This window comes from Echeneis naucrates, chromosome 7, assembly GCF_900963305.1.
Source record: "Echeneis naucrates chromosome 7, fEcheNa1.1, whole genome shotgun sequence".
Lineage (NCBI taxonomy): Eukaryota > Metazoa > Chordata > Actinopteri > Carangiformes > Echeneidae > Echeneis > Echeneis naucrates.
The window spans coordinates 15846397-15873203 of NC_042517.1; the positions used below are offsets into that span (position 1 = coordinate 15846397).

General features: G+C 39.2%; 1 protein-coding gene across 3 annotated transcripts; it reads right to left on the reverse strand.

Moving 5' to 3' along the window:
• Nucleotides 1-261: 261 nt before the first annotated feature.
• On the reverse strand, nt 262-25620 carry nup210 (nucleoporin 210). 3 transcript variants are annotated; one of them, XM_029507172.1, is made up of 41 exons: nt 25091-25620; nt 23406-23545; nt 22195-22326; nt 21503-21599; nt 21102-21252; nt 20577-20709; nt 20195-20353; nt 19891-19959; nt 19691-19797; nt 18597-18737; nt 18328-18465; nt 17951-18106; nt 17172-17370; nt 16376-16521; nt 15437-15655; nt 15082-15255; nt 14591-14783; nt 14166-14272; nt 13782-13886; nt 13318-13419; nt 12977-13105; nt 12609-12736; nt 12401-12533; nt 12192-12254; nt 11543-11722; nt 11359-11439; nt 11116-11247; nt 10713-10871; nt 10262-10353; nt 9933-10107; nt 9116-9291; nt 6405-6625; nt 5987-6123; nt 5125-5242; nt 4398-4544; nt 3515-3765; nt 3179-3383; nt 2624-2626; nt 2357-2476; nt 1934-2011; nt 262-1414 (listed from the first exon to the last, which is right to left on the reverse strand). In XM_029507172.1, exons 1-41 carry the CDS (start codon nt 25249-25251, stop codon nt 1302-1304), a joined length of 5670 nt encoding a protein of 1889 aa, XP_029363032.1. In that variant the 5' UTR covers nt 25252-25620; the 3' UTR covers nt 262-1301. The 3 variants fall into 3 exon arrangements, with proteins under 3 accessions (XP_029363032.1, XP_029363031.1, XP_029363030.1); XM_029507171.1 differs by lacking the exon at nt 2624-2626 and having other exon boundaries at nt 262-1220; nt 1312-1414; nt 25091-25618; XM_029507170.1 differs by lacking the exon at nt 2624-2626 and having other exon boundaries at nt 25091-25619.
• Nucleotides 25621-26807: the final 1187 nt, after the last annotated feature.

Sequence of the window (26807 nt, forward strand, 5' to 3'; positions counted from 1 at the left end):
AAAAAAAAAATCTGATAAATGAAACAGCACTGATGCAGAAAATTAATTGATGGGGATGTTAGTGTAGAAAATTGCGGTTTGAAGTGGGTGTGTTTGACAGAATCAGTGTTACTGGTGGCAGAAAAAACCTCAAAGCTTAATCTAGACTGCATCTATATGTGGAGTTCAAATTATTAAAGCTCTGTGAGCACAAAATAATAATAATAATTTGTCAAGGGGGCAGTATTTGTTTTATAGGAACTTCTCAGTGGAAGACAAACGGATATAAACCAAAACTTTAATTAGCAAAAACAAGAACATATTCACGCAAGCAAACAAATTTGTGTCTGTATTATGTGCAGAAAGCTGTTCAGGTATGATTGTAAGGCATGACTAAGAATCTCGAACACAAAAACACTGAATCCATTTATCATCATGTTACATTCTCAGCTTAGCAAAAGTGAATGACAACTGTTTGTATAAACACCATTACTAATCAAAATATTTGCCATCAAATACAAAATGTTATTTAAAATGATATCCTGGCAACTCAACAGTGCTACAGTAATAATATGTTTCTGGAAACATGGGCAGATATGAGAAGACTATTTAAGAAGCAAGACCAGGTCACATTTGGTTGCTTTTGCAATGAAGCAACACAGGGATAAAAGCTGATGGTTCACATTTCTTAAGTCTTTCACATTAATGAATTAGAAAAAGGATCTGCCTGTGTCCTGGCTCAAAAACTGAGTAATGGTAAACAACCGGGAATTTAAATTCCCTCAGAAATGCCCAAAACAAAAATAAAATAACCTTTTTCAGGTTAGAATTCTGCACATTCGAAGGGTTCATCATCTTTGAGCAGGACGGATTCAGTTCACAAACGTATAAGCGAAAATATAATTAAAGATAGTTTCTGCTCACAAAGATACAGACATATTCATCCTGAGATATTAAATTTCACATCAAATATGATGAGTAGCACACATACAAACACAAAAAGCTTCTTTTTTAAGCACAAACTAGTTATTTGGTTTTCAAGCACTCCTCAAAAAGATCTGTTTATAACAGAGTAATCATGTATAAAAACACACAAAAGACATATCTACAGTATAGATGAACTGGCTTCCACACAGAAAAAACACACACAAAGAAAATAGCCCTGTTATCTTGCAGCTCCTAATGGCCTTTTTTTCTGAAAACAAAGTCTAGTTTTCCAAGTCGCATCCCACAGCCTTCATCTGGGGGGACAGAGGTACATTTTGTATGAATTAACGGCCTGTGGTGTTCTACTTTTGGAAACAGAGACAGGACAGTGGGCTTCAGTCTGACCTGTAGTCTGGAGAAAAAAGGCGCAACCTGCTGTTTGGGCTGCTGTTTGGGTCAGTCCTGTGTACTGGACGGTTGAAGGAATTCGCTACTGGTGAGTCCAAACCTGATAAAAAGTCAAATACAGGAGAGAGAAAGAAAGCATAACGAGTGAGTACCTTAAATCAGTTGGTGACAAATGTGGCAGAATTTAAAAAGGAAAGAATTCAATCTAGGAGTCACAATCAAACAGCCTAATTGGTATTAACACATTAATCCTGCCACACAGTGTAGCAACCAAAGCACAGTCACTGCAGAGGCTTCAGTTGTGGTAAATTGGAGATTTGAGGACTGATAGAAGACTTTGCACTTGGTTTTACATCCAAATGACCTTTAAATTTACAGTGGGTGAGGTGGCATTTTCCTGGATACTACAGGCCATCTCTTCTATGGTTTCTAATTAAGTCTCAGTGGAGTCTTGAAGCCTCATAGCATCACAGAGTTTAGTCGAATGCAAACTTCTCTTGACATTAAAGATCAATGGCCTATAGTGAAATACAAATCTGAGTGTAATGTGGAATGTATTCTTTAGTCTCGGTTCGCCCAACAATGGTGGAAGGAAAGCGCCATAATGACAGCGGCCTACCTGTGATGGGTGGTGGTGTCCTCTGGATGAAAGCTGGGTGATAAGTTTGTTCCCTTGGGGAGAACACTGTATGGAGGACTGCATGGAAGAAAAAAAATATTTCAAACACTTTTTGTGTGTGTGTGTGTGTGTGTGTGTGTGTGTGTGTGTGTGTGTGTGTAACAGGCATTTATTTTCAGATAAACAGGAAGGAAATTACAGCATTTGATTTAGTTGCCTCAAAATAAATAATGATTACTTCATTATTATAAATTGTATAATGGCAGACAAACTTAAAACTCCAATAGGCTTGTACTCGTTTGCTGTGTAAAAACCAAGTCAGTCAAGCAAAGAACATTTATTCATCAGCATAAAAAAATGATCATGTTACAGTCCATTAGACTGCATCATGCAAACATCACTTTCCCAGAGAAAATTACCTACCGATGATGATGATCGCCGTGCCGGCCAACAGAGCAAACAGAGTGAAGAACATCACCTGGTAGCTGTTTGTGAAGTTGTGCAGGGAGTGGTCCCTCTCTGTGTTAACAACTGGAGCAGCAGCTGTTGAGACAGAACAGCAGAGGAGGAAACAGGCTGTTGGTCCAACCTCAACACATGACACACTGACAAATATCAGCTATGGCAAGGGGGATAATGATGCTGCTAGAATGGTAGTGAAAACTGAATGACAGGATGGTTATTGGAAACCTGCTTTTAGTTAGCGTGTTTGTTTCACACACATCATTGAACAAAACGGCACATCATCATACTATTTGAGAGTTTTAGATTGGAATGGATAACCCCGGTTCAAAGTAAACTCAACAAGCTGTGACTTGTTCTGCAGCAGATGTCCAGTGCATGTGTTATTTTAAGTATATTTGACTGCACTAATCTTTCATCACACACAAAGATGATGAATGATTATCATAACAACAAACTACTGGAGAAGTAATGCGAGGAAAAGTTTTGGATAAAAGTACGGCAATTTGGCAAAAAATTGCAACTGCCTTACAGTAACTTCAGTTTAACATGCACTAAAGCAGTATTTACAATTATAAATTATGTAACGACCCGTAGCTCGAGGGTCAATTATAACATAATTATATTGTAGTTATAAATATAGAACATGTTTTTGGATTAAGCTGCCCTGGTAGCAAATTATAATAAGAAAATTACACAATAGTTCAAATATGACTCGTTCAAAAGGTACAGCTCTCCTGTGACACATAAAATGACACAGCAAGCACTGACAGGATGACTGACCTTGCATTGTAGCACTGAGATCGGCTACTTGAATCAAAGTGACTGGGATGAGGAGACTCTGGCCAGATGAAGTGCTGCTTATAGAAATAGAAGCAGAAACTGCTGCCTGGGGGTCCACAGCATTGATTGTGTATGTTGTGAAACTTGGAAAGCCTTGATGCATCTCCTTTTCTTGGACTGCAATATTGGAAGAAGTAGACACCACCTAATGACACAGAAAGTTGTTTGTTTTTTATATATAAAAAAAAAGGCATGTTTAATTAACGGTCAACTTATTGTAAATACCTAAAATTGCTGTTCATAAAAGGTTAAAAAACAAATAAAATTTTGTCAGACCTCCATGTTGCTCAGGGCAGGAGTAGGGCCATAGACTGTGAGCTCAGCTGATGGATGAAGGTTTGAGAGCAGCAGCTCAGTCTTGTCAGCATATAGGCCGGGCTCTATGGGCAGCCTGGCACTGACTTGTTCCTCTGGCAAAGCACTGCCCACTAGGCCCCCTTTCACAAGCAGGTTGGTCATGGACATGCTGAGTACACGGGTCTGTTGGTCAGACATCGGCTGCAAGGTCATGGAACACGTGTAGAGGCCTGGGGTAAGAAGTGAAAGAACCAAAAATGTAGTTCAGCATAAAATCGCTGATCTGTCTATTTGGGGACAAAAAATGACTTCTCACAGTGTGAGTGATTCTTTGAAGGGGCAAAGAATATACAGCATATTGCCACTTTTGGTCAAAGAGGGTCATTCCACAATCACATGCTCCCATTAGGACCTCAGTGATTCACCTGAGTGGTTATAGCCCTGAACATTCACTGTGGATCTCCTCAGAGATATGTCAAGAACTCGAAGAAGTCCCAAATCCCAAACACAATTAGACCTGTTCTTTCAAGCAAGAGCACGACACAGTTCAATATGTCACAAGCACACCTTTTCTACTGTCTGCTAACTTCATTCTATGAGCAGTGCAGGTATTGATTATTCCCTTATAAACAATACTCCTCTGTCCCCTGTGCAAGACATATACATAAACATTGGGTATACGTCAGGCTAAAGTAACTTGTGTAGGAAACAAATTTCTTCTCATGTCAAAATATGAATGGATAAGTGAGGAAAATTTGGAAATTCAGTCAATGTTTTAAGCCATCTGACTATCAAGAGAAGGAGAGCGCCAACACCAAGAACACATTTCCTCACCATGGCTGTGAATTTAGATTAGGCTTACCAACGCTGGCGTCAAAGCTGGTGTGCGTTTTGAAGACATCAGAAGCAGAGAAGTCAATAGCATCACTGGTGAAGGTTAGATGGCAGCTTATTGAGGTTTCTGGCTGCAGTTGAGGAATAGCTTCAGTCTGGGCAGTGGAACAGGTTCCTGTGTGGTTGAGTTCAAAGGAGGAACATTTATTTTTTTTGGGGGGGTAGGGGGAGATATGCTCATTCAAACAGATAACAAAATGGATATAGCTACTTTATATATACAAAGCTATAGTAAGCTGATGGATAGCTCAAGAAAATCCTCTCATACCTACCTCAAATGATATTTTTACCTTCCATCACCATCATTAAATTCATTCAAAAATGGCAGGAAAAAAAGAGAATTTGACAAGATTGTGTGCCAGAATACTTTCCTGTATTTCCTCAAAGTTCTGTGCCTGTGCCAGAAACCCATAAGACACTCCTTAAGTAACTATTCATAGTCAAAAAACAAACCTATATTAGTTAAAAGATAAAAAAAAATAAATAAATAAATTACACACACACACACACACCCACACACACACACACACTTTTTGTTACTTTAAATTACGGTGTGGATGTGAAGTCTCAATCTAATCATCCAGTTCTCAATAGGAAGTGAGAAGGTATTTCCAAAAACTGTCCAAAAACTGTCCAAAAACATGGAACTGTTAACTTTTAATTACTGCTTCAGGGTAACTGAATGAGTTCAGTACCAATGAGGTGAGTTCCTTGTTCTCTGGTTGTGAGTAGGACCTTCGTCTCCTTGCCGCTCCTGACAGCTTCTGCACCCTGCGCCATAGCTGCTGTTCTTGATGCTGCTTCCACTATTACCTATAGGGAGAGAGACAGGGAATCGCCGAAGATTCAGCTGTGTGCTTGGAATAATCGTTTACATCCACAGCTAATTGTTCACATCAATCATGTCAGTGAAACAACCTAATTAAAACACAGTTGAGTGGTTAATATACAGCACTGGTACCTCCATTGATGTGTCTGCTCATGGAGATAAAAAAAAATAATAATAATAATAATAAAAAAAAACATCTTCATTCAGTTCATTTGGTTGTAACGCTTATGAGCTTTCTGTTCAAGATAAAATACCCTTCACCGTATCTCATCAATCACTGAGCTTGCAGGCAGAAGGGAGCATGAGTGGATGGAGTACAGTGACATTGCACCCTGCACATCATGCACCAGACTCGACAGTGGTAATGTCATACACAATTATTATCCAGAAACAATGGTACTGAAAGGCCATGATGGATATAATATACACCTGACGTATGTAAACTCTCTTTATGATATATTGCTGAAGAATACAGAGTGATGCACTTGCCAAGATGAAACAGTCTCTGAAGAACAGATGAGAGTGGGGGGAAAAAAAAGAAAACCAGAGTTGTGAACTGTTTATATAATCACAGCTCTGAGGGGTTGCTTCTTGTAGCTCATTCATCACATCCATAATATAAATAATACTCATAAAAAAACAAACAAACAAACAAACAAAAAAACTGGGTATACCTTATACATTATCATAGCCTGTCAGATAGTAGTTTCTACCTAAAGATGACATACCTCTCTGTACGTTTTCAAGACACCAGGTATCTCATAGTACACGGTAACTGTCCCAGTGTCTCTGGCAACAGCTGCACCTGTTTTAGGATCCACCTGAAGAACACCATTAGCTGAAGAACTCCAAGTACCAAGAGTACCTTCAGAGAGAGTGGGATAAAATCCAGCTTTAGGAAAAAAATAATTTATAAAATGAAAAGTATAAATACGGGGCTGTCCTCAGCCAAAATGAGACAGAATGACAATGGACTTGGGATAAAAATCAATACCAACTCAAGTAAAAGAAACTGTAAGAAGGACGTTCACGTGGGAAAAAAAAAGGTTTTTTCTTCTTTCTGTTTGAAATATTTTTGGTTTTCTTTTAGATTATCTGACACAAACAATACAGTATATCTGTTTAAATTACGAGCACATCTCTCACCTTCTGCGCTGTTTAACTGTGCCGTGAAGCAAACTACATCTCCCACCACCAGTCTGTTGGACTCCTGTGGATAGATGGCATGCTCGACAGGAACTGGAACATAGTCTGCGACTCCCATGTTTTCGCTGTCCCACACTGCAAGAAGGGTGAGGCCCACATTGACTGTCCTTACTGTCAGAGTGTGGTTACCAGGCCCAACCCCCACCTGCACCAGGTCATCTCTAGGGGACAGGACAAAATTGTAGGGCTTATAATCACATTTGTTATCTGTCATTAATAAGAACAGTGTAAAATGTTGACCATTGCTATTACAATTTATCTTAGGCTTCTATTTGAGTACTGCAAGCGTAATTGTTGATATTTCATTTTAAAAAGTCAATTAAGGATGACATATTATCAAAGTTTTGTTTGCATCTCATATTTCTCTCTATATGTTGTCTGCCAATCCCAAAAATGACGGTCAAGTAAATGCAAACAAAATCAACACCAACATAACAGCTTATTTGTAATATAAACTTAATTCCTATTTTGGTAACACAAGCATAAGCTCCTCGTACACTTTGGAAACACAAAATCATTGGTGGACCATCCACTTGTTTTTGCTCCCAAAAATAAAAAAATTGCAGTTCTTTATGTCATGGATTTGAAAGAGTAGTACTTGAGACTCTGCTTCAGCTTCATGTTTGCAACGTCACATTATTTTGAAAGATCTGCCAGCCACATACTGTAGTTCTGATAGTCCTGTTCTACCGCATCCTGGGAACTTTCACTGGCTTCAAATCTGGTGACTAGGGAGAGCAGCAAAGTACAATAAATTTATAGTCATTTAAGTGGAATCAGTTCGAGGCTTTGTGACATGGTGCTTTATCGTGCTAGGAGTTGCCATTAGAAGATGACAGGCTTGTGGCCATTAAGGGATGAACATGATCAGCAACAAAGCTCAACTGTGACATCCAACCTTGAGTGATGGTTATTAAGGGGCTCAAAATGTGTCAAGAAACATCCCCTACACCATTACATCGCTACTCCCACCGCCACAACCTCCATCCATCTGAACTGTTGACACAAGGCACTGTAGTTTGGGTCCAAGGGATTCACGTATATTGAAGCCAAGCTCTCACCCTACCATCTGTTCATTCACCAGAAAATCTCATTCATCAGGCCAAGTGTCCAGTTTTGTTTCTCTAACCAGAATGAACAGTCACTGATAAAAGTCTTCTTAATCAAGTACATAGTAACAGTAAACATTAGCACCAGTCTGGAAACAAAAAACAACAACAACCACAACCACCTTGGTGACTCTGGGTGAGCTAGATTGATTGAGGGAATAGCAGGTAAATTTAATACAATTACTCATTAGCACTGGTCAATCACAGACAATATGAACATTTTCAGTCCTGTTAAGGAGGAGAGACATCCTGCTCTAATCCAGTCTCACTCTTTTCCGCACTGCAATATCCCATGGCCCTTTATTGATCCCCACTGGACTGTTTGTTAATCTTTGTACTCCTCCCTTTATCTGACCAGCCATTCTATTCAACCTGCTAGCCATTAGACATACTATTGTCATCATTGAATAAAATGGACGCCTGCATTAGATGAATGTGTGGAGTGAGTTATTTCCAACAGCAACAGTCCACTTCATCTTTATCCCCCTGAAAAAAAAAACTTTATGCTTTTCACCTTCATTTCCAAAGTATCTTTTCTGAACAAATGGTTCTTAACTCCCACCACAGATAAGTAAAACCCAACTGTCTCCTTGGAGGTATAGATCTATGCACAGACCAGTCATTTTAGTCCCAAGACTATCTGCCTTTTACTACTCTAATTTTGATACTTTTGCCCTCAAAAAAATCTGTCAGCTCTTGGAGAACATGGTAATTGAATCAATTAATTGTGCAGACAGATGAGGGAGTCACACACCGGGAGTGCAGCTCCTCCCTGTCCAACACTCCCATTAATTTAGCTCACTCATTCAGGTGGAAACTTTCACATCGGAAATGAGGAACAGCCTAGTGAATTAATGTTGTGAACTCAGCATAGAGCACTTTGACTAAACTCTCATGACCTCAACAACTCTGGCCGGACTGTACAAATATTAATGCACACAGTCTGAAAAAGAGGGATTGATCTGATGTATCAGAGATCCTGGTGTACAGAAGTAGACAAAATATTCTTATTGGTCAGTGTTGTGGAAACATCTTGCATTAATCAAAAATAATTAAATATATTAATCCACCAAGTGAAATGCATTCCAATTATATTCTCCAAAGCAATATCATCTTCAGAATCCATATTTGCCTTTTTTTACACAGAGAACAGTGTTGGATTTCATTTGACACACATTTTCTGTTCAGCTGGTAAAGGGTGAGTGGTTTGTGTGTGGACATGACTTTTTTGGCAGAATGTGAAATAGAGGGCGACATTAGGTCACGCAAGGCTGAATGATGTTGCACGAATGGACCACTCTAAAGAAAGGCCTCGATACTCACTCTCTATATATAGCCCAGAACAGCAGGATAACAGCTTTTCATCCTTGGGGTAGTAAGCAAGCTGCAAAACATATCGTCTTCCTTTCTTTTCCAATCTAAACATTGTGTGTTTCCCCCGTGGAGTAACACAGAATGCATGATTGAATTTTATCAATAAATAACAGCTACTTGTATTGCATTGTGAGAAGTGTTTAAGAACCTATAGGTTGAGTGACTAACCTGTTTGTGGAAAATGTAAGGTGAGAGTTGGAGCTGTGAAGGACTTCACCAGTGCTGGCATGAAATTGAACAGTGAAGGTGAGTACTATTCCCAAGGGGAAGGCTTTTAAGCCATCTCTGGTGTGTTTGTAGAGCACTGGACTGGTAATGTAGCATACATAGGACACAGGCACCACCTGAGAAATGAAATAAGGAACCAGGGTCACACCCAGTAACTGGACAAGACAAGGTCAGCTGCCAGTCAAGATTAAACCACAAGCAAGCCTACAACAAATGTTATAACACAAACAGCTCAAGGTTAGTTGACAGATGACACATAGTTGCCATTTGATATACTGATAATATTTTTTATATTTTTTTGATTTTATATCAAAATCTGGTACAGCAGAATAACCCTTTCAAAGGTGTTTTTTCTGCATAGGTTTTAGATTAAACCTTTTTTATATAAACTTGGCCTTTTCTATTCCAAGATTGGAAAGAAATAAAGTAGATGTACAATACAGAAAGTTATCCATAGAGTTCCTTTACTGCTGTTCACTGATTATCAACCCTTTGTGAGGCTTTTTTTTTCTCAAACTCAAACTGCAGTGTTTGAATAAACCTGAAAAATTAAACTTAAATTAAACGATAAATGACAAACACCTGTATCATAATCTAGTCTTGAACCCAACAACCTACCTGAGAAATACTAAGATACTAGTATCTTGGGATACTTATAAGTGCTACTACTATCTATTTGATACTAAGTCAGCATCTATTGCATAGCTTTTTGGACAAAAATCTGATCCATGTTTCATGCAGCAGCTCTCAAACTGACCTTCACAGCAAGGATGAGAGTCTGATTGAAACCAAAGGTCTCTTGAGAGGTGATCCGCAGAGAGGTGATACCAGTGTGAGAGCCAGAGGAGAGAAAGCCCTTATCATCCACTTGAGCGATAACAACCTGGTCGGGGAAATCCTGCATCTGATACGAAAGTGCAGCCACACCGTCCCTATTTGACAAAGATGAACACAATTAGATCAGCTGTATCTAAGTGATATAAGCGTTACTGTAATTTGACAGCTAACAATGTTGAAGGAATCAACCTGTCTGACTATGTGCACAGTGTTAGAACAAAAACCACTGTGCGGGCCATTGTAACTCACCTGTTAGTTTGGAGTTTGAGGGCTGAGTTTGGAGCCATGAGTACCTCCCCCCCCTCTACTTCAGGGTTAAGCATGTGCAGCTTGTCATAGACCTTGATCAAAGCAAAATGTTCAAAGTCCAATTATGAGAAGACTTTAATCACTCTTTGATGTTTCAGCACTGGTGACATGTCATAGTTTAATGCAATCTGAAGCTGGGTGCATTCAACTCAAACTAATCTGCAGTCTTATCACTTTGCAAAGTTAACAACTGGAGATATTCTAAAGCTCAACAACTTCAGCCTCTCTAGTTTGAAGACAACATATGGTAACAGGGCCATTATGAGCAATTGTAGTCCAGAAAAAAGGTATACATACATCTGGAGTATGTAATCACTTGTGATCTAGATAGGCAGATTCAGTCTTTACTGAAGTTTATTTTAGTTATATATTCTGAGGTTTACTTCTGTACCTGGATCTGGATCTCATCTCTGAGCTCATGAAGATTCCCCACTAGCTGCCCGGTCCTAGGGCTGGAAACTTTGAGCACTACTTTCAGCCCGGTCCGTCCTCTAGTTCTTCCGGTCACCATCATGCCAAAGTTGTTCTCTGACTGGAGCTCCACGTTAGCCTGAAGGAAACAGACATCATTATGAGAAGGGAAAAAATAGCAGCAGCAAATCAAATAAAGCAAGAGTGATGGTGAAGCAGGGACAAGGCATACTCTTATTTTTAATCACACTGTAATGCAGGGACAGCACAATGAAAGTTCATCTTATAAAAGCATAGAAGGAACAACAGGAGCCAAAAATAAGAATGGTTCAACGACAGAAATTGCATGTGGTATCAAATACGTGATCGTCAGTGCATCGTACTTCAGCGTGTCTTGACTGGACATCAAGAATGTCTCGCTTGGTGGTAGTCCAGTGGAAGGTTAGCCCAGGTAAAGCATTGCCAAAGGAGAAGGGTGTTTGACTATTGGTCAGGCCCATCACATATACAGGCATCTAGAAAAGGCAAATAAAGGAAAATCAGCTGGTGCAATATTATCCATAGAGAAAAGTAAATAATTCTAGTTAACTGCAGTGCTAGAGCAAATTTTCAAAAAGAAACCATACCTGTGTTCCCGTCTTCATTCTTGTGATAGGTGCTCTGATACGAATAGCTGTCAAAAACACAACCTCAACTTCCACTTGATCCTGAGAAAATGAGGAATATCAATACCAATAACAATGATAATAATCTTTAAAATCTAATTGAACTGTAAACATGTCCACATTACCCATCTATACACTCGCTTACCTGAGAGACAACAACTAGTTTCCCAGTTTCAGCATCGACTGCTTGGACCAGGCCAGTCACAGTGGCATTACCGATGGCAATACCCCTGACATGGCCGATGCCATTAACAGAGGCTACCTCCCCATCGGAAATAGAGAAAAGGATATTGGATTGTGGCTGCGGGCCACCTTCAGATGTGATCTATAAATGACAGATGAAATGTAAAGGGGAGGGACGGTTTGACGAAAAAATTTTGTTGAGAAACACAAGAAACAAGGAAAGTGTGATCTATTTGATAAATCAGTTCAATGAATGTTATTTTGGTTTGCAAAGTAAGGTTCAAGGTTCAAAGGTGATTTATTACCATTTGTATTTACTCAAGATTAGGAAAATGAACCCTTTACAAATAACTTCAGTCCATGTGTATTACTGGGTTTAATGTTCATCTATTAGGATTCTTCTTGGATACAGGGTATTTCTAATTTCTAATCAGAGCATGAGTTGCATTGGATGTTCAAACCAAGAGCAATTAGGCTACTGTCATAATCCAGAAAAGCCTTGATAGAGGGCTCTTTTGGAAGATATACTGAGGACCAGTTGAACTGTTCTGGCACGATGAACTGAGGTAAATTGTTTTCAGACATAGACTGAGCATCAGGATTATACATACCTGCATCATCGCTCCAATTAAGAGAGTGATTTTTCTTGGGATAAGTTTGAATGGTGGAAATACCTACGAGTCAAAAAAAAAAAAAGATCAAGATCAATGGAGGTTTATTGTTTGCATTATATTAGGTTTCTGCAATGTGCAGGATCAACCAGTTGCAATATGTGATTATATGCAGCCTAACTTGAAACTGACATCACACAAAATTTTACCTCAATTTGCTGAGGTGAGGATGCAATTCTTCTCCCATTTTTATCCACAACAACAGCAGACAGAGTGGTCTGACCAATCGAAGCACCTTTCACCAGGAAAACAGCTGTGTCATTTTCTGTTGACTCTAATGGTCTGCAAAAAGACAGAAACTTAGATGAATCCTTCCAAGTTCCTAAACATATATACTTCAAATTTCTTATCACTTACTTGAGGGAGACTATTGCAGATGCTGCCTTGAGTTTTAGATTCATGAATTTGAAGTAGCTGGCTGGGAAGGGTTTCTTGTTATCATCCAAGACTCTGACATAAGCTTTCACAGATTTGCCAATCTCCACCTGTAACGGAGGTGAAAGACTTTCATCATTAGAAAAATTATCATTTTGGTTCACAAAGAGGGTAAAACTGAAATATGCGATGGTACCAATTCAAGACAGTTTAGTTTAGTGAAAATTGAGAAGCATAGTTGGTATTTAGACATCATTGAAGGATTTTGCCATGGTACAGATAAAGGGGATCACCCAGTAAAGGGGTTTCTAGATCCTCCAAGATGAGGGATTCTGGGAGAGAAAACTAACCTTGTCAACTACTCTCACATAAACCTCCAGGATGTCAGACACATGGACTGTGGCTTCGGCAGGTGCTGGAAACGTCAGACAAAGGTCATGAACCATCACCCTTACTAATCCTGGATGCACAGGAGAGACCTGGACAGACATAGAAAATCAAGTGCATTTGTGTAAGAAAAGTCTTTGCATTTAAGAAGGAACAACTCTGACCATATATGTACTTGAATCTATTATCTAGGAAGGAAAATGCATCAGAAAGTTTCTTGGAATTTACAGTGTTACTGAATATTACAACAGTTAATAGCCAGAGCTTTTTCCTCATAAAACACAACCTTTCTGTTTCATCTTACCTGAGCTGTTCCTTGGGTGTCCTGGAATACCACGTCTGCAATCCCTTTGACTGAGGTATTGACAAAAAAGTGTCCAGAACCCTCTCTAAGGGCCAGGTTCACCTTCAAGACAAAATACATCAATGTCTTGTAAAAGTGCTGAAAATTATTTTGTGACTAGAGTAAATCCAAATTGCCAGTGTTTTTGTGACAGCCAGCTGGCCTTGCATGTGACATGAAAGGAGACCTCTGCCCGCACTCCCTTTTAAATCCTCTTGCACCGGACACTGGCTGGTATTTAACATGTAGCATTATAAGAAAGACAGCCACCCTGAGCAAGGTTTTCATTTTCATGAATATAATCACTTTCATGAATATAATCTCTAATGTTTGAGCTGCAACATAGAAAAGATGTTTCAGTCAGTGGCTAAAGAGATAACATAAAACGTATGTAACACCAATGCACTGATAAATTTGGCCCTTACCCGGACATCTGGGTGGTTGTATATGGTCACTGTGTTGGGAGATATTTTCACATCTTCAACCAACAGGAGCTCAAGAGTTGCTGAGACAGGGATCAAGGGCTCATACTGTCAAAAAGGGGGAGAAGATTTGGATAAATAGGATTAGTATGATTACGTATGTGAATATTATACCAATATACAATATATTTGGGTGTATATATAAAAATGGGAAAAAAGAAAAAAAAACAACAACAAAACAATCTAGTCATTGAAAGCATATATAAGTTTTATTTAATCATGATAAGCATGAGCTTAGGATCTTTTACAGAACTCTTTCTGTTTTGGGAAATGTTTAACTCAGGTGGTTCCGCTATAAAAGAGGAAGTGAAAATTTTTTACACTCACATGACTGGGAACATTGGCTGCTGCAAGATGTGAAGCCTGATAGCCCACAGCCGTCACTGTAATGGCAGCAATGCCTGTTTGATGGTGGACAAGAACTGTCTGACGACCTGCCACATAAAAAGAGCAAAAACAATCAATAATTGCATTAACACCAATCCAACCAATTTGTCATCATTTATGCACACATAAACATACAGGAAATTACCAAAAAAAAAAAAAAAATCGATTCCCAGTAATAGCTGAATGAATATTTCCTCTCTGCTATCATTAGTATCAGAATTAAAAGCTTTTTTTTCCCCAGTATAACTTAAATGAAAAGAAGAGCACAGAAAAACTGACGACTCACTCTCTTCAAAGCAAAAAAAAAAAAAAAAAAAAAGCAAAAAAAAAAAAAAAAAAAAAGCTTCACAAAGAAAATATCTTACCATGAAGTTTCATCTGTTTGTTGCCATCCTTGAACAGGTGAAGCTCCATAGGCAAAGCAGGTTCAACACTGGCCAGCGACACTTTTGTTGATTCCCACAACATTCCCAGAGAGCTGAAGTTGTCAAACTTCCTCCCTTGTTGATCAAAAGCAGCCAAGTCCAGAATGGGGTTCCGATAATTTGAAACAGGCACCTAGAAATATATATAGTTTATGTGATTAACTTTCTTCTGAAAGCATTATGGAATAAGAAGATCATTAAGTTAATGCAACTATAACATCTTAATATTTTGTCACATGTAGGGTGGTAGAAGCGGCAGCAGCCTTTAAACTAAAGTTATTTAAATCAGAAATACCAAAATCACCCTTAGTCAGGAATGCCAGTGTTAACAGTGATAGATGAAATCAAGTCATCAACATAGAAAAAAATCTCACGGGGGTTTGTACACAGTGAAGTAAAGCTTGTTGATGCATGTTACATCACGTACATACCACTTGCTTGTTCTGCTGCAGTAGCGGACAGCTCAGGTCCAACTGTGGACTCGTATACACTGGGACTAAGGTGAGACGAGATGGAGGAGCACATACAAACTTGACCACTGCAGGCTCCACAGCTGGATAAGGATTGGTTACACTGGCCTTGTTTCCCACCATCACTTCAAGCACCTGAATAGGAACACATTGAGTTGATAACCCTGATAATATCTTGTGCACATAGAATATTGAAATTTTTGAGCAGTTATATTTATTCATAGAATACAAGCAAAGGAAAAAACAGAAATCTAATAATTCTGTATTGTGCACTATGAACTATACATTGGCACAAGATGATTTGAGTAGACCTCACCTGCTCTCCGACGGCCCTGCAGGTTGCCCTGACCCAGTGCTGGTTATAGTTGTGAGATGAAGGATTCGTCAGAGTAAGGCTCACACTAGTGTCATCCTCAGCATTCAAGTTGCAAAAGAACCTTGAGGGCTCTAAAACCCATGGCCGCGGCCCACCCTCAAATAGCATGTCTTTGGATGATCCTAGAGTCACCACAGCCACAGATACAGGATCGATAGCCTGCCAAATAAAACACACGTTTTATATATATATGTGGCACAAGAGGACACTTAAAGGAGAAATGCTTTAAAAACCAAAGTGCAATTATAAAATCTGGAAAAGCAAAGGACAAAATAATGAAAGTGTATATTAATTCATACAAGATTGGTTATTCTAGAGTTAAGAGGAACTTTGCTGGGGAAACAAGTTGCTGAACTACACAGTATCACACAATAAAGAAATAAAACTGGGCCAATCCTTAGCTGCCAGGGCACAGCGTTTGAAGAAAAATCACAAAAATGTCTGCAATATTTTGAAGATTTCTATTCAATCCCATGATGAAGGAGAAGAAGGAAAAAAACCCACAAACTCTCAAAAGCAGCTTCAAAGCGCTTGTTATACTATAATGTAATATTTAGGTAAATCGCAGCTACTGCAAGCTGTGGTTCAGGAATGAATAAATGTTTCAAACTCTAATGATAGCGTTAGTCACATTATCATTATTTAGGTTAAAATGTCAAATTCAGGCCTGTAACAGTTAATGTCCTGTGCAGCACTATCACCCAGGCATAGAAAACAAAATGGTGGAGCAAGTGTATAATACATTGTTAAAATGCATAGAGGAAACCCAGGAGGAGAAGGGGGGGAGTGCAGTACATTCTTAAATCCACAAAAGGAAATTACAACTTGGACACCTGAAAAGAAGGGAGAGGAAGATTCTGAAAAGATGTCTGTACTCACTCTCAGGGGAAGATAGGCAGCGATGGTGATCTTGGCACTGAGGTGAACGTTGCCGTGGGTGTAGCTGACAGTAAGCATGGTATAACCTGGTGTGAGGGCCTTGGCTCTAACACCACTGCAGTGTTTCTGGCCTGGGGCCAACCGTCCTGCATCGGGGGGAGAAGGATTAGAGGAAGCAAAAGAGCAAGGGAGAATCAAATCTGGCAATTTACAAATAACGAGACATATTAATCCCTCTTCCTATTTTAAACTGTGCTGGAGTACAGAAGGGTCTTATTTTTTGTCCCAGCCCACTGTAATCATTAATAATGCATGAATCCAAAATGAAAAACTCCAGCTAACGGACCAACTTTTAAGATGATACATTTTCTAAAGACAATCTGAAAGCCATAAATAATTTAAAATTCCCTCACTGTTGAAGGATTTTACCCATACTGTTTGTACAGTACAGTCCTCTCTGGTTTTCCAATTGAATGTATTCAGGTAGCCAACTAGTAAAGATTACTGTATTTCTTATTTCTTTATATGTTCCTTCCTTAATGTGATACTGCTTTTTTAAGTGAACAATTTGGATTTTCTTTTATAATTTATGTTGTTAATACTGTTTCTATTACAACAGCTGGTTGTGTACACAAATTAAGTGGGATTTATTTATTTCGGTGAACATCTTGGCAAATGCTTTTTACAATACTATTACAGTCCATGAATGTAGTCACCCATGGGATGTGATAATAGCTGACAAGCTGCTACATATGAGAAGACTGTCAGTTTTAATTCAGAAAAATTGTTGCATTACCATCTAAAAGTTGGAAGACACCGTGGCTCTCCTCCTCAACCTGCAGGTCAAAGTGGGAGCAGTCGCTCAACATAACCCGCTCTTTCTCCCCCTCCTCCAGCAGCCCAAATATCCTGAGCGGCAGATCCAGAGCCAAACCCACCTTCGCCTCTACTGGACAGGGAGCAAAGTCCATGGCCACAGGCTCAACAACATACACCTGAAATAGGATCAAAAAGGCTTGAAAGGGTGTGAAATTAAGGGCTGGGAAGAACAGCTTGGGTCAGGCTTAGTGGAATGTGTAATAATTTCATGTCATTTCTCTTGTTGTTTTTTTTATTCTGTTGCTTTATCTTCTTTTATTGGATTTTCATCCTCTGCTTTGTGTATGTATGCTGCTGTTTATGTTTTTGGTTACTTTTGAATAGTTTTAATATTTATTTATATTTTATATTATTTGGGATCTTTCTGGTTTATTTTATCTCTCTAGCTAACAGTAAAATGAGATGATTTGACCTATAACAATGGTTGACTAATTACGCGTCAGAATTTTCTTTTTGGGGTCAGTTTAAACTCAGCTATTCTGCTTCTTCAGAACTATGTGGGTGTAGTTGTACCAGATCGGATTGACTGCTGTCTTGCAACCAAATAGCTAGTCTGTTTAACAGCACACAGAGTTTTTTGCAAGAGAACCAAATGTGTGCATTCATGTAGGACCTTTCAACAGGGTTAGGTTAAAAATCCACAACAGTAAAGAATAATTTCTATAATATTTCATAATGAGACACATGGCAGCCTACCTTCATTTGGCCAAAGTGTAGTGGGTTGCGTAGGTCATGAGCATAGACTACACTGACACCAATGTCACTGACTGTTGTCATCACTCCTTTCACAGTCACTGTTGCGACAGCTGTATTGGAAGACGACCAACTAAAATTTCCACTCCCTCCCGTTGCCTGTCACAAGCACCAGAGAATCGTTGCCTTTCATTTTTTATCTCACATTTAGAATGAAATTATGAAACTTTCATTCACTGTTAGTGCAGAACGTGAGTTTGCTTAAAAAAAAAAATTAAATAAATAAAAAGGAAAAAAAGCTGAATAGAGGTGTCTTATGTTTGAAATTTGTGTTAAATGACAGGGCAGAAGTTTGTCACGTGCTGAAAAGGAATAATTACCTTTATTGTGTACTGATAAGCTCCAACCTTGGGCTGCCATGGAAATGTCAGAATACTGGGACTGAGAACTATGGGGTTATAGATTTCCACATCCTGCTCATTGTGAACTGGGTTGGCCAGTTCATGGACTCTTCCACTCTGAAACAGAACAGAAGCAATAGTCAATTATACAAGTTCTCTGCTGAAGTAGAAGAAATGGGCAGAAGGTTAATATAATGATGTTCCAAATGAAATACAGGCTGATGAGTCAAATTTGCAATTACACTCACTTCATCCACAACAGCTCTTAAGGTAGCATCGATGAGAGTAAGGCCTTCTTGGAGTGCTTTGACACGATGGTATGATCCATTTGGAGAGGACTCATAGACCTCAAAGTACTCTGCTGGAAAAGCGGTGCTGATACGGACATTCTGCAAAAGGAAAGTAACCACATAGACTTTAAAATTTGCCTTAGATAGTGGCTGGCTTCAACACTTGAAACTTGAAACTTTCTTTCTATGCAAATGAAATTACTCATTGATATGTTGCTATGTGGCTATGAAAATTCTCAGAGAGTAGTGCAGGAAAACCCGATTTCAATTTCAGGAACGCAAGCCTACTGTCTAAGTAAGGCCATTAATAACACCCAACAAATAAACAGAGCAAAGGAATAGAATACCTGTGAAAAATGAAGCAATACAAACCAAGGGAGATAGTTTTTATTACTTACTTTAGCAAAGGTTATTTTCTGTTCATATGAAATGTTATACATTTAAACAATGCTAGTCACATATCCAATCAAATTCCTTATCGATGGACACCATTTACACAGATATAATTAACACTTTAAAATTCAAATGAATGATCGAGTAAGCAATTCTGTTCCAATAAACTTTTTAAAATTAGATTAAAAAAAAATCATCTCATGCAAATAAGCATTGTCACATTCTTCACAAGCTTCTTATCTAAAGGGAAAGCTGGCTGAGCACAGCCAATAATGAAGGTCAGAAGAAGCAAAACATTTTTAAAATTAGTGCCTCCTAAAATGGAGACTACTTAAGGACTAGGAAAGAAATTCAGCACTGGACTCCCACTAGGAATGGCCCAAACACTAAATGACTGACTGGGCCGGTAAAATTTCATGGATGTTTTGACAGTCCACTGTTCCACTCAGATTTCTACTTATGGTGTTGATGGCTAGTTTGACTGCTGTGGAGAGTGGTGAGAGGAGGGGGGGAGGTTGCTTTGCAAGTGCATCCATGAATTTGAGGGTGTACAGTCTCTAAAGGAGCAGTGACACTTGTGTATGACTTTTGAGTTCAAATGTCAAATAACCTTTTTCAAGGGAAATATTGGCTTTGTGATATTACTAAAGTGTACTTACATCAGAGAGGTAAATTTTGTTGCCAGATTTATCAAACACTTCAATGAAGACGTCATATACTCTGCTTGTTTCGAGAACCCAGCTGTCTCCTGGATGAATTTTAAAACCTAAACAGATTGAAATTGGAGAGAAGTCAGCACTGACACTGTGAAATATTTCTCAAAGTTTTCAATTGTAGAGAAACAAAGCTAGAAACAAACCTAAGTAGCCTGGTTCAACCACATATAGAGTGCTGTTTGGTAGGCGAGACACTCCTTGCATTCGAAGGCCTGAATAGAAGCTGCTCAGGAAAATTAAGTCAGGCATATCGATCATAATAGTTCCTCATTTACATGTCCAATTTTCCAAATTCAAATTACTCCATATAGTTTTTAAATTAGATCCTCTGCTGGCATAAAAACCATTAGTATCTGTAAAAACACCATCACTGCAGTTGACCACAATTTATCAGCTTAAGATATTATGGAAAACTACATTACACTGTTCAAGTTATCAGAAGGATACTCTTATGATCCAGCACCACGTTGATATGTCCATGTTGAACTGCTGTTACTGTGGAGATGCTTCGATCCAGACTCGCCACTGAAACATCTGGGTTTCCATTAGGGCCAACCACACTATTCTGGAGGTGAAGCTCATACTGATCACAAGGCATCGAGAGCTCTGGAAAATGCAGATAAAACAAATTTAAGAGTTGTCATTTCTCCTCTGCTTGAGATTTGAAAGTAAAAAGAAAACAGTATAGCTGTTTAAATACAAGGACACAGAGGGACATTGAATACAAGACCAAAATCTTTGCTTTATATCTTATATAGTTGAATGATTGTGCTTCAGAAACATAATAGCTAAAGTAAAAAAATATGTGAAATGCGTAACAGAGCCAGACCTGTGATAGTGCCTTGTCGTATCTTCAGTACTTTGTATTGGATAGATGTTCCCGCCAATAAGTAGACATCATGTGCAGGACTTAGTAGGATGTTCTCTAAAATCAGCAGTCTCACCTCAGCGGCACCCACATCCTGTGGCACAGATACCATGGTTACAGAACAAAACAGCAACCTGCCTCAACAAACCAGACTAAACTAGTTGAGTATTTTGAAATGAAGAACAGACTGCAAATCACTTAATTAAAACTCCTTGTAGCCGTTAGTTATTTTGTAGTATCTATATACTGATACCAACATTTTGAATGACTACCTGATGAAAGAAATATAACCAACATACTTAGGAGTTTTTCTTTTTCTATTTTGAGTCAGTTTTCTGAGGAGATAAACTAATACCAAGAAGGCACAATCCAGAACTCCGTCTGTTCTTATGAATTTCCTATTAGAAATTAGCCCAGACAAATGTAAGTTTGTTTTTTTTTTCTCAGCTGCTGACATTTCCTCAAAATTTAAATATAACAACTTACCTTATATAATGACTCCTGTATTTTGGCCTTTAATTTGGCGTGGCCAGTTTTCAGTCCTGACACCAAAATAATATCACCCTGCTTGCCAACACGCTCCATTTCAGATATGTACCCAGGAGGCGTGTATGTGGACTCAGAAAATTTAAGTACCCTTTAGAAGAGAAATAACACAGATTATAAACTCAGCTCAGTATGGGCCTTTGTATCTGCCTCACGAAGATTCATTTTGAGAGGAAAAGAAAACAGGAAGCTCAACACAAACTTCACTGCACAGGCAATAAATAAAAATTTTTAGGTTAGCATATATGCATCAGCGGATACATTTCTCAGTAATCATGGACCCATTAAAAGATATATATATTTTACTTATTTATTTTTATAAACCCGTAGAGAAATCTTACCGTAATGAATTGTAAGAGTCGGAGAATCCATTCACATCTACATCTTTCACTAAGGTCCAATCAAACACAAGACCTGCCAGGGTGCTGAAGGTGTTTCCTGTAATATATATAGAGAAAAAATTGTTTTGCCTATTCCAGAAACCTTAAATATAAAATTATATATAAATATGTGACAATTAAGAGTGTATTTGCATAGACGTTTCAACTTGTGCTGTCACACTGTGGTGAGTAATGTATGCCTGAGTGCATAATGGTTGGTGAAAACAATTTCTGCTAGCTCTTAGTAATCAAATTAGCTACAAAATAAACATTTTATTGCATGATTGCATACTGTCCTCTTGCAATCGTCTCCATCTAAGGAGTCGTCAAGGCTTTTTAGGCCAAAGCACACAAAAACAAAGCACCAGGCCCAGGAACCATCATCAGAAAGAATCAGGCTGTAGTTACAGCTCATTAAACTAAGTGTGTCTGCCCTAAATGGACCAGCCGAACAGAACAGCCCCCTCACAGTCACAGCCTGAAGGGAAAAATGCTGCCTAGAGCCAGCTTAGTCATTATGCTGAGAGATCCTTAGATATTGCAAATAAATAAAATGTGGACTCTTTGCCATAGAAGAGTTTATTAATCTTAAGTAGTAATGTTTAAGAAATTCAAAAGCATTTTATATCATGATCAGACCATATATAGCACACCTTCAGAGTCCAGTGCATGAATTTTGAGCTCCAGTGGTGAGTCCTCAAGATGTAGCTCTCTGGTTGTTGACACTATCTGGATCTCACTGATGATGTCCACAATAGCGTCACAGCGCAGTACCTGTCCTGTAACTGCCAGTTGAAGAGGGAACAAAGTAAGAACAATATTTCAAATTAATACAAAAAGGAAAAACTCAGAAAACAGAACAGAAATCTTAAAAACATAGACCAGTACTGCTTGTTGACGCATTAAATATAGTGAATCTATCTGCCATCTAAAGCATTTTATTGCATGTGTCTGTAAAGGGAGACAGAAACCTCTACAGCTTCCTCTGCTCCAGGCAGAGAAAACCGTTATCAACCGAGTCAAATTTTGTGTCTTTTATTTTTTGCTAAGTGCTTTGTGATGACAGATTATATCAGATTATGTTTTGTTTTTAACCTGACAGAGCTGGAGCAATTATTCAAAAATCAGTGGCTGTAGTGTGAACAAAACAATTTTTTTCCTTTTAAAAAGAGACATTTGTGTTGTAGATAAAAGGACTAATGTGTTGTCTTTACCTGATTACAAAGCAAATGCTCAGTCATTTTTGATGGGTTAATAGTGCCTCAGGCAGTAGATGACATATACAGCAGCACATTTGTGAGGCCAAATGACATTTTGCTTGGTGCTCTCCATTTGATTTGCTAGTTCTAATCGGAATAAAACACATCTTTCCATTACCATGAACATATCTGTATGTGACCTGAATTTTGAATACTTTGAAGATAATTTGAATAACTAAAAGTGCACATGTCGAGGTTTACATTCTTTCAGGCGTTATTGTGAAGGGGAATTTGATGACGTATTTAGTTGAAGATATCACAGAAAATAATACGATGCAAGCCTACATCCTTAAACCGTGAGATATGGCTGGATCTACACATTTAAAACTTAAACTTTGGACTAGCTGAGAATGCTTCCTAATTCTGTAATCCCAGGTTTGACGTTTTATATATAAATATATATATTACAAATATAACAAAAGATATATAAACAACTGCTTTTGGGTTCAAGGAACTTTCATTTATTTTGCGATTGGTACCATTAAAAAAAAAAAAAAATTATAATCCACAATATCCATTCATTGATTTATTTATAATGGACATATACATTCTTGATTGAGCTACACGTGTTCATTAAGTAATTCATAAGGCAGCACTGTACTTACCAACATCTTCAGCTAAAATGATGCTTGTCAGCCTGGAGGGCTGGGTGGAGAGAGCCTGGAGAACAGCTTTCCTGGAGCAGCCTCTGCCACTCACTTCATCCACAGACTGGATGCTTGCTACCTCTGGTCTGGTGGAAGACCTATTAAAATAAATTTTTGACGTTTTTAGCATTTTATGCAAATTTTATCACGATGCAGTGTTTTAAGTAATGAAATATAGACAATTTCTTCAGTTATAACTGAAAACTTTAATGCAAAAACATAATAGTCTCTGGAGGGGTCCGCTCTTGTCTTTGGGTGGGGCTCGCCTCTGGAGGGGGTTCTCGACTAGTCTGATCTGATCTAGTCTACTCTTTGCAGGGGTCTGGTCTCTGGTCTGGTCTGGTCTGTACTACTCTCTGCAGGGGCCTGTTCTCTGGTCTAGTCTCTTGAGAGATCTCGTCTCTAGTCTAGTCTCTTGGAGTTCTCTGGAAGAGGTGTCTCGACTAGTCTGGTCTACTCTCTGCAGGGGCCCGGTCTCTGGAAGGGGGGGGTCCAGTGTCTGGTCTCTGGAGAGACCCCGTCTCTAGTCTGGTCTAGTCTAGTCTGGGAGGTCCTCTAGTTCCTTGCTGTAGCCCAGTCCATCACTCGTTATGAATTAACCTGGAATCGAACCACACTCTTCTTATTGCGGGGGCAACGGCGTAAACCACTACGACACCATGCTGCTCAGGTCACCACCATGTACATCTTCTAGACATGCTCAGGTGCCTCCACCAGGAATTGACTAATGCCCTTCTTATTGTGGGGTGACAGTGTTAACCACTACGCCACCGTGCTGCTCAGGTCACCATATATATATTTACATCAAGTCACCAATTAATCTAGACATGTTCAGGTGCCCCCACCGGGAATCTAAAACGCGCCCCTCTTATTGCAGGGCGACAGCACACCTATAGATTGAAGCAGAAATCATTATGAATCAAATTGTGAAATAGTAAAAGATTGCCACCCCTAATATTTATATCATAACAAACATAAAAATGACAATTAATATAACACTATATAATAATTATATAGTAGCACTAATAGAGCTCAATGTTAAAACAGGGTCTGGTCGGTTTCTTTTTAACTTTTTTTTTTATTATTCTACTTTTTGTACTTTTTCTACTACTAATTTCTACATATGTGCACATTCATTGTGGACAGCAAAAAAGAATTTCATTGAACAGGGAAATTTCTTTACTGCACGTATGACAAACACTGAATCTTGAAATCAGCACAACAATGAAAACTTTATGGACAGATTACTATTATCAGCTATTGCAGCTGAGAAATGAAATATTGGGTATGGCATTATAGTTTTTACTATGTATGCAAATGTGAGATGTGGGGGAAATAACAGAAAACCCCTCTGATCTCTGAGACCAAGATCTTCGTAAAATATCAAGATTTCCGCATATATAGAGAACAGATTGTGTATTTTCTGTATAAATACTAAGACCCCCATCAGATAGCAACGCTGTATAACCTCCAAACTCGTTTACCCCTTGAGGTTTAACTTTGTTTGGTAGCAGTTTTGTTGGCTCCGCACACACCCATGACCTGACAGCACAGTGTCGTGCAGGCATGTAGCCACATGCAACGTGACACTCCTGCAGTATCATCCAGTTTTATGAGCCGACCTTCATGTGCTCCACACTCACCATCTGTAGCAACCTTCCGTCGTTTCCAGTGTGAAGTTGATCCTTGTACTTCTGGCCAGCGGCAGGAGCACTTTGGGAATATTAAGCTTGGAGCTACTGCTAACTCCGGCAGCTGTCATTAACACTATCGCCACCAACGCTGATAATTTTAACCAAGCCATTTCCGCTTCATGAGATATCTGTGATTTTGCAGGCAGTAAAACCGACGGCGGAATGAATGGATGAATGAATGAGCGAACACGGAGTTTCGGTAGCTAGCTAAACTCCCTCCGTCCCGTTAACTTTGAGCCAGTTGTGCAGTAGTTTGGAAGCAGCAGCTCTCAGACAGACAGGTAGGGGAGCATCCTTTCTGAGGCTGTTCTCCGACCTGAGCACGTTGCCTTCCTTCTCGGTTTCAGTGTGTCAGTAGTTGAGTGAGAGCCACATGACAGAAACAGTTTCAGTGTCCTCTAGTCCTCCGCCTCGCTTGTCTTCGGGGACCATTTGGGGAAAAAACAAAAAAAACAGAAAAAAAAAAAACACTGCCTCAGTTTGCTATCCCGAGTTTCACAGTATCACATACAGTCGGCGAGCGGCGGCTTAAAATGTGCATGTTTTCGGCGAAAACCCGCCATTAGCGACAATTGGACTTCCAGCGTGCATGCCGGGAGTCCGGAAACGTCACAGACGAGGGTGAGACGGGGACGATGACGCTGTTTCTTAAAGACACAGCTTGTCTTTTCACTCCAAATCTCGCTAAAGTGAGGCGTGATTGCGCTGAGCGACGTGGTGAATCGGAGCAGCGCCTCCGCCTCACAGCAGGGAGGGCTGTGATTTGAGCAGGAGCCATTGTTTGTCCGCCTCTGTGAACTTCCTCCCGCAGATAAGCTGGTTCGGTTTCCAGGTGTGGGATTTGGCTAAAATGCTGAAAATGGCAGTCGGTTGGTTGTTAGTAAAGTCTCGATGGACACCACACAAACCAAACCAAACCGAGCAAGCTGCTCAATTTGTTTCCGAAAAAGCAGCACTAAAATCTTAAATGATTAGTATTTTAAAAATATATATACTAACTGGTAATGGCGTGAATCATGATGTGAAATGGAATGAAATGATTCTTAAAAACAGTAAAGTAAACAACCAGGTAATTTTACATCAGCGAGGGCATGTGTGTTGATTTTTATTACATTTTACTCAGGTAGGAGAAACCAAATTAATTGAATCACTACTTGGATGGTTTTTGTGTCCTCTACACGTGAATGCTGTACAAATATTTCCAAGTCTACCTGCAGCACAAGAGCACCCACCACTTGTCTATAGTGGACTGGAACTAGATCTTTGAGATCCCTTTGAGCAAAATGTCACTCGAGTTTAGGAGGAAGCTTGAAGACGAAAGGCCAATGGGACGTGAAAGATCGTAACCGATTCACTTCATCCTTGCACCTGCACTAGGGAATGGAGCGCCTACTGAAAATGCTGGAGAGATTGTTTCAACGTTTCCTTTGTCACCCAGAAATGTTATTGAAGGTCAAGATGTCAGTAGTGATTTTGAGTCTTTTACCAACCAACTGCCTCCCTTTAAAGATGGTGAGTCAGGATCCATGTGGCTGCTGCCAGGTGAAACCACGGAGGCTCTGAAAGCCACCAAGCAGAGTTAAAGAAATGTTAGCCTTTTTAACCTTGGTTTTGTAGATTTAAATGTGATTATTTTTTCCCTCCGTAGGAAGTTCTCTAACAGCTT